At 41.0% G+C, this 13,608-nt stretch overlaps 1 protein-coding gene across 12 annotated transcripts in view; it reads right to left on the bottom strand.

Moving 5' to 3' along the window:
• Nucleotides 1-13,608, bottom strand: part of MARCH8 (membrane associated ring-CH-type finger 8) — a 110,244-nt gene that overhangs the window by 47,048 nt on the left and 49,588 nt on the right. For all 12 annotated transcript variants that reach the window (XM_027530992.1, XM_027530987.1, XM_027530999.1 and 9 more), the window contains one exon: nucleotides 10,249-10,428. In XM_027530992.1, coding sequence (XP_027386793.1) covers nucleotides 10,249-10,350 — 102 coding nt within the window. In that variant the 5' untranslated portion in view covers nucleotides 10,351-10,428. The remainder of the gene's footprint in view (nucleotides 1-10,248; nucleotides 10,429-13,608) is intronic.

Raw genomic sequence — 13,608 nt, 5'->3', positions numbered from 1 at the left:
TAAGAAAATTAGAGATACTAAGGAAACATTTCATGCAAACATGGGCACAATAAAGGACAGAAATGGCAAGGACTTACAGAAGCAGAATCGATTAAGAAGTTCAGTTCAGTTCAGTTCAGTCGCTCAGTTGTTTCCGACTCTTTGTGACCCCATGAACCGCAGCACGCCAGGCCTCCCTGTCCATCACCAACTCCCGGAGTTCACTCAAACCCATGTGCATTGAGTCAGGGATGCCATCCAGCCATCTCATCCTCTGACGTCCCCATCTCCTCTTGCCTTCAATCTTTCCCAGCATCAGGGTCTTTTCCAATGAGTCAGCTCTTCGCATCAGGTGGCCAAAGTATTGGAGTTTCAGCTTCAATATCAGTCCTTCCAATGAACACCCAGGACTGATCTCCTTTAGGATGGACTGGTTGGATCTCCTTGTAGTCCAAGGGACTCTCTCAAGAGTCTTCTCCAACACCACAGTTCAAAAGCATCAATTCTTCTGCGCTCAGCTTTCTTTATAGTCCAACTCTCACATCCATACATGACCACTGGAAAATCCATAGCCTTGACTAGACGGACCTTTGTTGGCAAAGTAATGTCTCTGCTTTTAATATGCTGTCTAGATTGGTCATAACTTCCAAGGGAATGGAATACTTCAGTATTCTTGCCTTAAGAACCCTATGAACAGTATGAAAAGGCAAAAAGATAGGACACTGAAAGATGAACTCCCCAGGTCAGTAGGTGCCCAATATGCTACCAGAGATCAGCAGAGAAATAACTCCAGAAAGAACAAAGGGATGGAGCCAAAGCAAAACACCACCCAGCTGTGGATGTGACTGGTGATAGAAGCAAGGTTTGATGCTGTAAAGAGCAATAGTGCATAGGAACCTGGAATGTCAGGTCCATGAATCAAGGCAAATTGGAAGTGGTCAAACAAGAGATGGCAAGAGTGAACATTGACATTCTAGGAATCAGCAAACTCAAATGGACTGGAATGGGTGAATTTAACTCAGATGACCGTTATATCTACTACTGCAGGCAGGAATCCCTCAGAAGAAATGAAGTGGCCATCATGGTCAACAAAAGAGTCCGAAATGCAGTACTTGGATGCAATCTCAAAAATGACAGAATGATCTCTGTTTGTTTCCAAGGCAAACCATTCAATATCACACTAATCCAAGTCTACGCCCCAACCAGTAACGCTGAAGAAGCTGAACGGTTCTAAGAAGATCTACAAGACCTTCCAGAACTAACACCCCAAAAAGATGTCCTTTTCATTATAGGGGACTGGAATGCAAAACTAGGAAGTCAAGAAACACCTGGAGTAACAGGCAAATTTGGCCTTGGAGTACAGAATGAAGCAGGACAAAGGCTAATAGAGTTCTGCCAAAAGAACACACTGGTCATAGCAAACACCCTCTTCCAACAACACAAGATTAAGAAGAGGTGGCAAGAATATACAAAAGAACTGTAGGAAAAATGTCTTAATGACCTGGATAACCACAATGGTGTGGTCACTCACCTAGAGTCAGACATCCTGGAGTGTGAAGTCAAGAGGGGAGGGCCTTCAGAAGCATTACTACAAAGTTAGTGAAGGTGAGGGAATTCCACCTGATCTGTTTCAATTCTTCAAAGATGATGCTGTCCAAGTGCTGAACACAATATGCCAGCAAATTTGGGAAACTCAGAAGTGGCCACAGGACTGGAAAAGTCCAGTTTTCATTCCAATCCCAAAGAAAGCAATGCCAAAGAATGTTCAAACTACTGTATAACTGCATTTATTTCACATGCTAACAAGATAATACTCACAATCCTTCAAGCTACGCTTTAGTAAGTGAACAGAGAACTTCCAGGTGTACAAGCTGGATTTTAAAAAGGCAGAGGAACCAGAGATCAAACTGCCAACATCCACTGGATCACAGAAAAAGCAAGAGAATTCCAGAAAAATAATCCACTTCCGCTTCACTGACTATCCTAAAGCCTTTGACTGTGTAGATCACAACAAACTGTGGAAATTTCTATAACAGATGGGAAAACCAGACCACCTTACCTGTCTCCTGAGAAACCTGTATGTGGGTCAAGAAGTAACAGTTTGAATCAGACATGGAACAACTGACTGGTTCAAAATTGAGAAAGGAGTACATTAAGGCTGTATACTGTCACCCTGCTTATTTAATTTATATTCAGAGTACATGATGTGAAATGCTGGGTGGGATGAATCACAAACTGGAATCAAGATAACTGGGAGAAATATCAACAACTTTAGATATGCAGATGATACCATTCTAATGGCAGAAAATGAAGAGGCACTAAAGAGCCTCTTGATGAAGGTGAAAGAGGAGAGTGAAAAAGTTGGCTTGAAACTCAACATTCAAAAAACTAAGATCATGGCACCTGGTCCCATCAGTTCATGGCAGATAGATACGGAAACAATGGAAATAGTCACAGATTTTATTTTCTCAGATTCCAAAATCACTGTGGATGGTGACTGCAGCCACAAAATTAAGACACTTGTTTGTTCTTTGGAAGAAAAGCTATGACAACCTAGATAGCATATTCAAAAGCAGAGACATTACTTTGCCAACAAAGGTCCGTCTAGTCAAGGCTATGGTTTTTCCAGTAGTTGTGTCTGGATATGAGAGTTGGACTGTGAAGAAGGCTGAGCGCCGAAGAATTGATGCTCTTGAATGTGATGCTGAAGAAGACTTTTGAGAATCCCTTGAACAGCAAGGAGGTCCAACCAGTCCAATCTAAAAGAAATCCGTCCTGAATATTCATTGGAAGGACTGATGCTGAAGCTGAAACTCCAATACTTCAGCCACCTGATGCAAAGATCGGACTGGCTGGAAATACCCTGATGCTGGGAATGATTGAGAGCAAGAGGAGAAGGGGACAACAGAGGATAAGATGGTTGGATGACATCACTGACTTAATGAACGTGAGTCTGAGCAAACTGCGAGAGACAGTAAAGGACAGAGAAGGCTGACATGCTGCAGTCCATAGGGGTGCAAAGAGTTGGACATGACTTAGCAAATTAAAACTAGTGGTCTCCTCCCCAGCTTCCCTTACCAAACTACACGGTCACCTAACTAAAACAGAACTTCAGCTCTGGACTCTATACCTGCACTGACATCTTGGTACCCTCAGCAGTGACGTGGCCACTCCTGACTTCTCTCACGGCCTGGCCTGCACACTTCCAGTTCCAGCACAGTGAGTTTCTTCTTAGTATCTCAGACATGCCATGTGTTCTTCTATTCCCCGGGAGTTCTGGCCTTGCACCTGTCTCTCTCTGCCTTTAGCTTCACCTAACTCTTACTTTGTAAGGACTCATCTTTGACATTTCTTCTTCCACAAAAACCTTCCTTGTCACCATGAGACTGGATCGGGGGTGCTTCCCTGGACTATGGTACCTACCACACTGAACTGCATACACTTTTCCCACCAGCAGTGCCCAGGGCAGGAAGAGACAGGCTGAAGCATGGAGAGCAGTATGTCGGCTGCTGCAGCAGTAGAAATAGTGAGGTCCTGGACCACAGCTGTGATGGGGCTGACAGAAGCACACGGCTTGAGAGATTTAAGCAGCACAGAGAGTGTCTCTGTGTTTATACCACATTTATACTGAAAGCCACCGTGTAACAGGTGCTTACATACTTTCCAAAGAATGAATAAATTACTGAAGACATGATTTAGACATACAAAGTAAACAGAATACCTAAAATTGGCTCAGTGCAGACTCATTAAGTGCTAAGGAATGTAGACACAAAGGGAGTGGAGCTGGGTGAGGTTCATTACGAGGGACGTGTGGCTTGAAGAGATAGTAGCTGGCTGAGTGGCATGCAAAGAGCAAGTGAGTGAACAACATGGGTGTGGAGGCTGGATCTGAATACCATTCTACAACAGGCCAATCACCACCCAGAGAACCTTGAGCAGCTCATTCAATTTTTCTGTGCCACACCCATAAAAACAGAGTGACAACAACCATACCTACCTCAGAGGGCTCATATGAGGACCAAATGAATTAATCTTTGTAAAGCCCTTAGAAGAACAGTGCCTTGTACAGAATAAACAGGATGTAAGTATATACATGTGCTAAGTCGCTTTAGTCGTGCCCAACTCTTTGCAACCCCATGGGCTATAGCCCGCTAGGCTCCTCTGTCCATGGCATTCTCCAGGCAAAGATATTGGAGTGGGTTGCCATTCCCTCCTCCAGGGGCCCTTCTTGACCCAGGGACAGAACCCGAATCTCTCATGTCTCCTGCATTGGCAGGCGGGTTCTTTACGACTAGCGCCACCCGGAAAGCCCAAGTATATATAAGTATACTACATCAAATTAAATAAAACAAATCCTTGGTGTGCCTTCACCTATTCAGATGCTGTAGAAATGGCCACATGTGAAGTGAGTAATTAGTGGACAGCTGCACACCTCCTGTTAGAAGGTAATGTATCAAGCATATTTACTGCAAACCATGAAGAACTTTCTTATCATCTAGAGTCTCAGGTTTTTATACATAAGCACAAAATGCATAGTACACTGGGAAAACTAAAGGAAAGAAACTTGAATTACATGTTCACAGAGATAAATGAGAAATAGGAAAACATAATGCAAATACCAGAAATTATGGGGAAAATATGTGAAATAAAAACATGTAGATGTTAAAATCTCAATGGAAGGTCTAGACCTGGCCAAGGAGAGTATCAACGAACAGAAGACAGTGAAGAAATCACCCAGAGCCCCGTGCACAGCCAGCCCTGAGATATGGCGGGAGACACAGCGAGCTCTATCCCCAGGCAGAGAGTGAAGAGGGTGCAGGGAGGCAACAGTTGAGGAAATGACGGGCGGAAAACTTCCAAAAGAAAGAAACATGTGGGTCCTCAAACTCAAAACCCGAAAAAGAACCCCTAAATACCACGCAGAAATGAGATAAAGAAAAACACAGCTACAGCATCATAGATCGGAAAGCTCCCGTCACACGCGCTGGGGAGGCTGCCATGGGAACGCCCAGCGCACTCTGCACCTCAGTGTCACAGTCTGCATCGCCCTCCCGTCTCCCTGCTGGACGGCAGGCTCTGTGCAGGCGGGATCCCGTCCAGCGTATTATATTCTGTGAATACCTGCTTGACATACAACTGCGTGAAAAAATAAATGTGTGGAGTGCATTTGTATTCACGTGAAACTATTTTTAAAGAGCAAGTAAAATAACCTAGGAAAAAATATACAAATTCAAGTGTCCATGGGCAAGACAGTTCTCTTTAGACCTGTTTCTCCATCTGTGTAAAACAAAGGAGTTATCTTGATGACATCAAATATAAAAGTCATTAACAACTATTATAGGATGCTACAGCTATATTATTTTTTGAAACCTCTGCATTTAAAAACAAATTTGGGTGGCTTTCTTATTTCAATAGGCTTACTGACAGAAAATCTGAAAAATGATCTGCCTCTCAATCATTTAATTAATAGGACATCTGTAAGAGAAAAGTGATAACCGATAAACCATAACCACTGAGTCCTGCATTGCTACCACGCAAATATATTCATGTGCCGTTTTCACTCAATTTACACATAACACGCTGAGGCCAACCGCCAGTGCTTCACTCCCATGTGCCCAAACTACACGCCTGGTTTGACCCCCGTGACACAGACTCTTATCTAGCAAATTCTCAACAGACCAACAACACAGAGGTCTGCTACAGTTATTCTGCACATCCGTCCAATTCTATACCCCAAATAAAGAGCAAACCATTACCAGTTTAAGACTTATGTGAGAGTCGGCTGGGAAAGGTAAGTTGCTAATACATAAAACAGCTAGAACCAATACTGCTGGCTTTTGACTAAGAATATTTAAAATGGCCAGACCTCATAGTTGTATATAATTTTATCTACATTTAAGCTTCAAAATCTATGTATGTAGATTAAAAGAAAATGTAATGGTTCAAACAGATAAACTTGTATTTAATGTTTGATAATGTTATTACTAGAAAAATATCTAATCTTATTTTTTCATTCTCAAAGACAATAAGTATATTATATATATATATATATATATATATATATAGTTCTCAAACTGCACCCATGCCATGACTCCCTGCGTGTACTTGAGCAAGCTAGAATAGCCCCCACTCTGTCACAATGAGATCTGATTGCCAGACAGGAAAAACATGGTTGGAAACAAGTTTGAAAAAAACCACTCCAGGGACCAAGAAAAAGGTAAACAGATGACAAAAGAAACCCTGGTTTCTAGGCATGAGGTTAAAACTCATGGGACTCTCGCAGGTAAAGCAGATAGATGATTCCAGAAGCCATACAAATGATCTCATGGTGGATGACACCCAACCAAAGACAGTAATTTGAGACAGGTATATTTTAAAGATGTATATTCATCTCTTTATTTAAACGTATTTCTAGGAAGAAACTAGGCATGGTCTAAAACCCTATACCATGTTTGAGACAAAAAAGCTAACGGCAGATCAGACATTGAAAGAGAAATGATTACCCTGGTGGTTCAGAGGGTAAAGAAACTGCCTGCAATCCAGAATACCCGGCTTCAATCCCTGGGTCAGGAAGATCCCCTGGAAAGGGAATGGCAACCCACTCCAGTATTCTTGTCTAGAGAATTCCATGGACAGAGGGGCCTTATGGGCTACAGTCCAGGGGTTGCAGAGTCAGACATGACTGAGTGACTAACATACAATGAACTTAAAAACACAACAATTAGAATTATCCAAAATAAAACATCCAACAACAGCGAACTACATCCTTTTAAAGTATACACATAATATTTACCAAATGAGACCACATTCTGTACCATGAAACAAGTCTTGATAAATTTAAAAGGATTTAAGTTATTCAAAATATGTTTTCAGACCAAAATGGATTTAAATTAGAGATGAATTAATAGCAAGATCTCTGGAAAGTCCAGGAAATTTGGAAATTAAACAGCACACTTAAAAATAACTCATGGATCTAAGAAAAAATGAAAAGAGAGATTAGAAAGTATTTTGAACTGAATGAAAATTAAACTCAACATAGCAGAATTTCTGGAATGCCATGAAAACAGAACTTGGGAAATTTATAATCACTAAATCCTATGATAGAAAATAAAGATCTCAAATAATCCTGACTTCCACCTTAAAAAGCTAGAAAAGGAATAACCAATTAAAGGAAACAGAGGAAAGGAAATCATAAATACCACACCAGAAATGAAAGAAACAAAAAACAGAATGACAACAGAGAAAAATCTATGACACCAAGACAATTCTTTAAGAAGACCCATAAAATTGATAAACCTCTGGCTAGATCAAGAAAAAGAAAAAAAGAGAGAAAATACAAATTACCAGGATAAAAACTCTTCAAAACTCTCAGGAAACCTGAAACAGAAGGGAACCATATGTTGAAGATTATCTACAAAAAATGTAACTAATGCTTCCCTCTGAGGTCACAAGGAACACAAGGGTGACTGTTCTCATCGCTTCTGCTCAGTACAGTGCTGGGGATTTCACCAGGAGAAGAAAGATGGAGAGAGGTACCCAAAGAGAAAGCGTAGTATAAAACTGTCTTCATTTACAGATGACATCACTGCTTATGCAGAAAATTCAGTGGACTCTACAAAAAATTTACTAGAACTAATAAGTGAGTTTGGCAAAATTGCAAGACATAAGATCAAGACACAAAAATATCTATTTTATTTCTCTGTGCTTGTAATGAACAAGAGGAAATGAAAATTTTAAAAAGCAGTATCATTTACAATAGCATCAAAATTACAGAGTACTTAGGGATAAATCTGACAGGAGGTGTGTAAAGACCATACACTGAAATCTACAAAACAACACTGAGAGCAATTAAATAATTTGGGCTTCCTTTGTGGCTCAGCTGGTAAAGAATCCACCTGCAGTGCGGGAGACCTGGGTTCGATCCCTGGGCTGGGAAGACCCCCTGGAGCAGGGGAAGGCTGCCCACTCCAGTATGCTGGCCTGGAATGGACTGTACAGTCCATGGGTCGCAGAGTCAGGCACGACTGAGTGGCTCCCCTTTCACTTTGAAGAGGAGATGCCCTTGGCTCAGGGCTAAGGCTCGACATTGTCAAAATGCCAGCTCTCCCTCAAACTGAACTACAGAGTCAATAAAAACCCCGGCAGAGCTTTGTGTGTAAAAACAGACAAGCCGATTCTCAAACTCACATAAATGTGCAAAAAACCTAGAATAAGCAAAACAAGAACAAGGCTGAAGAACACTATCTGATTTTTCAGACTTATAAAGTCAGAAAGTTCATGACACTAATGATGTAAAGATGGGCAAATACCTCAGTGGAACAGGAGACTCCAAAAATAAGCACACCCCTATATAAGCAACAGATTTAAGGTAATGTGGTAGAGAAAAGACAATCCACTCAACAGATGTTACTGGCCACAAGTGGATATTCATATAAAAAAATAATACTGGATGTATATTTCATACAGTCCACAAAAATTAATTCAAAATAGATCATAAACACATAAAGCCAAAACTACTGATGAAAGTGAAAGTGGAGAGTGAAAAAGTTGGCTTCAAGCTCAACATTCAGAAAACTAAGATCATGGCATCCGGTCCCATCACTTCATGGGAAATAGATGGGGAAACAGTGGAAACAGTGTCAGACTTTATTTTTGGGGGCTCCAAAATCACCGCAGCCATGAAATTAAAAGATGCTTACTCCTTGGAAGGAAAGTTATGACCAACCTAGACAGCATATTCAAATGCAAAGACATTACTTTGCCAACAAAGGTCCGTCTAGTCAAGGCTATGGTTTTTCCTGTGGTCATGTATGGATGTGAGAGTTGGACTGTGAAGAAGGCTGAGCGCCGAAGAATTGATGCTTTTGAATTGTGGTGTTGGAGAAGACTCTTGAGAGTCCCTTGGACTGCAAGGAGATCCAACCAGTCCATTCTGAAGGAGATCAGCCCTGGGATTTCTTTGGAAGGAATGATGCTAAAGCTGAAACTCCAGTACTTTGGCCACCTCATGCGAAGAGCTGACTCATTGGACAAGACTCTGATGCTGGGAGGGGTTGGGGGCAGGAGGAGGAGGGGACGACAGAGGATGAGATGGCTGGATAGCATCACTGATTCAATGGACGTGAGTCTCAGTGAACTCCGGGAGTTGGTGATGGACAGGGAGGCCTGGCGTGCTGTGATTCATGGGGTCGCAAAGAGTCGGACACGACTGAGCGACTGAACTGAACCGAATAAGACTTTTAGAAGAAAACACATAAGATATTATTTGCAACCCTGGGTTAGGCCAAAATTTCTTAATAGAATGCCAAAAGTACAATGCAAACAAAGAAAAAAAATCAATAAATTTGACTTGACCAAAATTAAAAACATCTCATCTTTGAAAGACACCAGCAGAAGCATGAAAAGATAATCTGAACATTTGGAGTAAACACTTGTAAAGCACGTATCTGACAAAGGACATGTATCTAGATGACATTAGAAATGCTCAAAATTAACAGTAAGAAAACTGGTGGGTTCTTTTAAATGGACAGAAGATTTGAATAGACAGCCCAACAAAAAAAGACATATGGATGATAAATAAGCACATAAGGGAAATGTTACTTATTTAAATCTTAAAAATTCCATCAAATAGATCATATCATTCAGTATTTATTGAATACCCACCTACAACAAATCTGCAATAGGGTTTTATGCAAAAAGCATCCCTCTGCTACAATGTTGGACACTTTCCTTTCTCTATTCCACACAAATATGTGCAGCTTCCACATATAAATACATACTAAGAAATTCCCATCTGGTACCCATTCAACACTACATTGAATGAAGAATTAATAGCCTCAACTTGGTATAGGCAAGTACTCTAGACCAAGGAAATATTCTACTGAGTGGTATTTAAATATCCATTTGGGCTAAGAAGAATTATAAGAAGAGGCTATTAACTTAATTGAACCTTAAATAAAGACTACTAACTTAAATGACAATTGAGAGAGTATGGGAAACATATTTGGAGATATTTTTGCATCTGCAGCAAGTTGAAAAAAAAATACTGAACATATGACATCCAGAAACCATGTACTCTACCACCAGAGATGACTGCAAAATCTGAAACCTAGAAACCTACAAAAAGACAACGTCTTCTGAGTAAAACTGTTCATACCATATGCTTTTATAAATTATTATAAAAAAAACTGGATCATCAGAGCTTATTCTAGACTGTTTTAATAAAAAGAACAAAAATAATGAAGCTAAAAATAGCATTTCCCTCCATACCTGTTCTTCCCTCTCCTTTTCTTTGGTTTTACTTCTGTAGACTCTAGCAGAGGTGGCATCCTGGGATGGAATAGCAGAGATCTGATGCAGTGGCATGTTCATCCCAGCCTCCTGTCTGATCTTCCTCTTTACGGAAGAAAGTCTCCAGTGGTAGAGTCATTTTGGGCCATGGACTTCAAGCTGAGAGAGGGAAGGGAAGACAAGACATAACTGATCTGCAACACTTAAAATTTCCAACAGTGAGATTAGTATTTTATATTTATATTCATATTTATTTAAATAAGTTACAATGTCATTTTCAAAAATGACAGAATATCATTTGGGGGATATTCTGCAAAATGTGGGGGAAGAACTGCAACACTTTTCTCATATAAGACGGGAGCACCTGAAAAAGTTGGTGAATCAGGTACATGTATGCGTGTGTGCACGCTCAGCTGCACAGTCCTGTCAACTCTCTGCAACCCCATGAACTGTAGCCTGCCACGCTCTTCTGTCCATGGAATTTCCCAGGCAAGAACACTTGAGTGAGTTACCACTGCCTTCACCAAGGATCTTCCCAACCGAGGGGTCAAACCTGTGTCTGCTGCGTCTCCTGCACTGGCAGGTGGATTCTTTACCACTGAGCCACATGGGAAACCCCCAGGTACATGCATAACCAGATATTAATCTTCCAATGGCTACTTAGTTTTTAAATGTAGCAGTGTCATCCTTTAATAATATTTTTGAAGTTACACATTTTTTCTTGAACCAGTGGATATCAGTAGTGATCTTTCCTTAAAACCACAGACCTTGAGTCCATATAATGGTGAGACTGAAAGTTAAGAAGTCTAAAATAAGTTTAAGATATCTATGATCCATGCTTAACCTTCTGAAAGTTTAGACTCTCTAAGACCAGTTACTGGCAAACTTCTCCTACAGAGAGCCAGAAGCAAGTATTTTATACACTGTGGGCCTATTTGTCACAACTACTCAATTTTGCCAGTGTAACATGAAAGTGCCCATAGTGAGCAAGTAAACAAACGAGAATGGTCACATTGCAATGAAACTTCACTTACAGGAACAGGTGGCAGACTAGATTCAGCCCATGAGCCTGGGATTTGCTAAACCTGCTCTAAGAATATTTGGAGAAGGCAATGGCACCCCACCCCAATACTCTTGCCTGGAAAATCCCATGGACGGAGGAGCCTGGTAGGCTGCAGTCCATGGGGTCGCTAACAGTCGGAAACGACTGAGCGACTTCACTTTCACTTTTCACTTTCCACTTTCATGCATTGGAGAAGGAAATGGCAACCCACTCCAGTGTCCCTGCCTGGAGAATCCCAGAGACGGGGGAGCCTGGTGGGCTGCCGTCTCTGGGGTCGCATAGAGTCGGACACGACTGAAGTGACTTAGCAGCTCTAAGAATATTACAGGGAAGATGAGGGTCATCCCAGACATTCCTGGAACCATTGAAGGCTGCCTGTAGGTAAAGTAACATGTATGAATAAGCTATATTCACGATTCCAGGCAGCCCCTAACTCTTTTTTCTAGTTTTCTCCTACATTCCTCCAAAGTGCCTAGCAACTGAATTATATGTTCTTTATCTCTGCCTACACTGAGAACTATCAAACTCTGTGTATAAAACCAATTAAATATAAATTATCCAAACAATCCATAATGTTTAACAAGATAACATTTGATGCTGCTTGAGTTTTAACAAAGGATGGAAGCCTTAATACAAAAGAATGAATCTCTAACTTGGGGATTTTCATTTATTAAACATGTACTGGAGCTGGGGTGGTAGACAGGGAGTGTGAACAACGTAGGACCTGATAACCCTAAGTTCATGCTTGTCAAGCAGCCATTTGTTACACCTCTCCCCTAACTGTGCTCAGGACCAAAGGTAGGTGTCTGAGTAGCTGCTCCCACCTCTGACAGTGTTACTAACCAAACTGAAGAGCAGCAGGACTCACAAAATTGACTTCTTCCACAGGACTCTGATCAGCAAGCAACAGGAAAGAACAAGAAGCCAGACAGAATCAACACGCATGAGAAAATAAGCTAAAAGAATATCCTGTTTTTAAAAAGCCTAGTTTAATAACTGGCAAGTAATCACTGATAACCAACAGAACAGGAAAAGAGAGTCGATAATATTGAAAAAAGTGAAAGTGAAAGTTGCTCAGTCGTGTCTGACTCTTTGAAACCCCATGGATTTTAACCTGCCAGGCTCCTCTGTCCATGGGATTCTCCAGGCAAAAATACTGCAGTGGGTAGCCATTCCCTTTTCCAGGGGATCTTCCCAACCTAGGGATTGAAGCCTGGTCTCCAGCATTGCAGGCAGATTCTTCACCTGTGTCTAGATATTATATTTAATAATATATAAAATGTTAAAGTCTAGACATTATACATCACACACTCTATTTCAAGCCTTTGTGTGAGGCTGACCCAAGATGGAGTACTGTGCTCAAACAAGTGGTCTGAATCCATGTATCCACATTACATAAGACAAGAGGCACTCACCTACTGCTGTGATGTCTTATACTAATGAATTAAATTCCTCTGTGAGAGATGACAAACTCCATGTGGCCTCAGAACGATTACTCAAACTAACCGTGCCTTGGAGTCCCACCACATGGCATACCAAGAGTAGCCTTCGGTGCTCCTGGTATAACCATCATTATTACATCATTGGTACCTGACCATGTCAAGCCTGGGAAGACTGTGTATGCCACAGAAACACAAACTGAGAGTGGTTTACATTCTATCACAAAGTTTTACAGGACCTCCCTCATTACAGCCACATAAGCTACTCTTCTGCTCTCCACTCCTACTGCAGGTCCTATACCTAAAAGCTTGCCTGAGCAATCCCTGTCCTATGCCAGACATACTTAGGATAAAAAATGATAATTTAAAAAACCAACCTGCAAAATAAACCATGCCACTTTGCATGTGAAGGTTCATACGAAAAGCATAAAGCAGGTATTACTCATACTATTTTCTTTACATAATTTCCAACAATCATTTTATATCAATTCAAGTCATGCTTAAATAAGAGCAATAGTTAAACTTTTGCACTATGCCTGACAATCCAGGCATGAGGACTTCAATTCCACTAAAGTTACCTTGCAAAATACAACACACCTAATATGATCACCCATTATTTAGAAGAACTGAACTGAAAAAACTGATTGCTGAAGAGAATATGGGAATGAATACAGCATGTTCATGGATCAGAAGCCTTACTATTGTTAAGATGGCAATCCTCCCAAAACTTACCTACAAATAAAGCAATCCCCATTGAAAAGTCTGCTGACTTCTTTGCAGAAACTGGACAAGCTGATCCTAAAAGTTATATGGACCCAGAATATCCAAAACAATCTT

The sequence above is a fragment of the Bos indicus x Bos taurus genome, chromosome 28 (assembly GCF_003369695.1).
Source record: "Bos indicus x Bos taurus breed Angus x Brahman F1 hybrid chromosome 28, Bos_hybrid_MaternalHap_v2.0, whole genome shotgun sequence".
Lineage (NCBI taxonomy): Eukaryota > Metazoa > Chordata > Mammalia > Artiodactyla > Bovidae > Bos > Bos indicus x Bos taurus.
The sequence above is the reverse complement of the archived record's forward strand: the minus strand, read 5'-3'. Positions and strand labels throughout refer to the sequence as shown.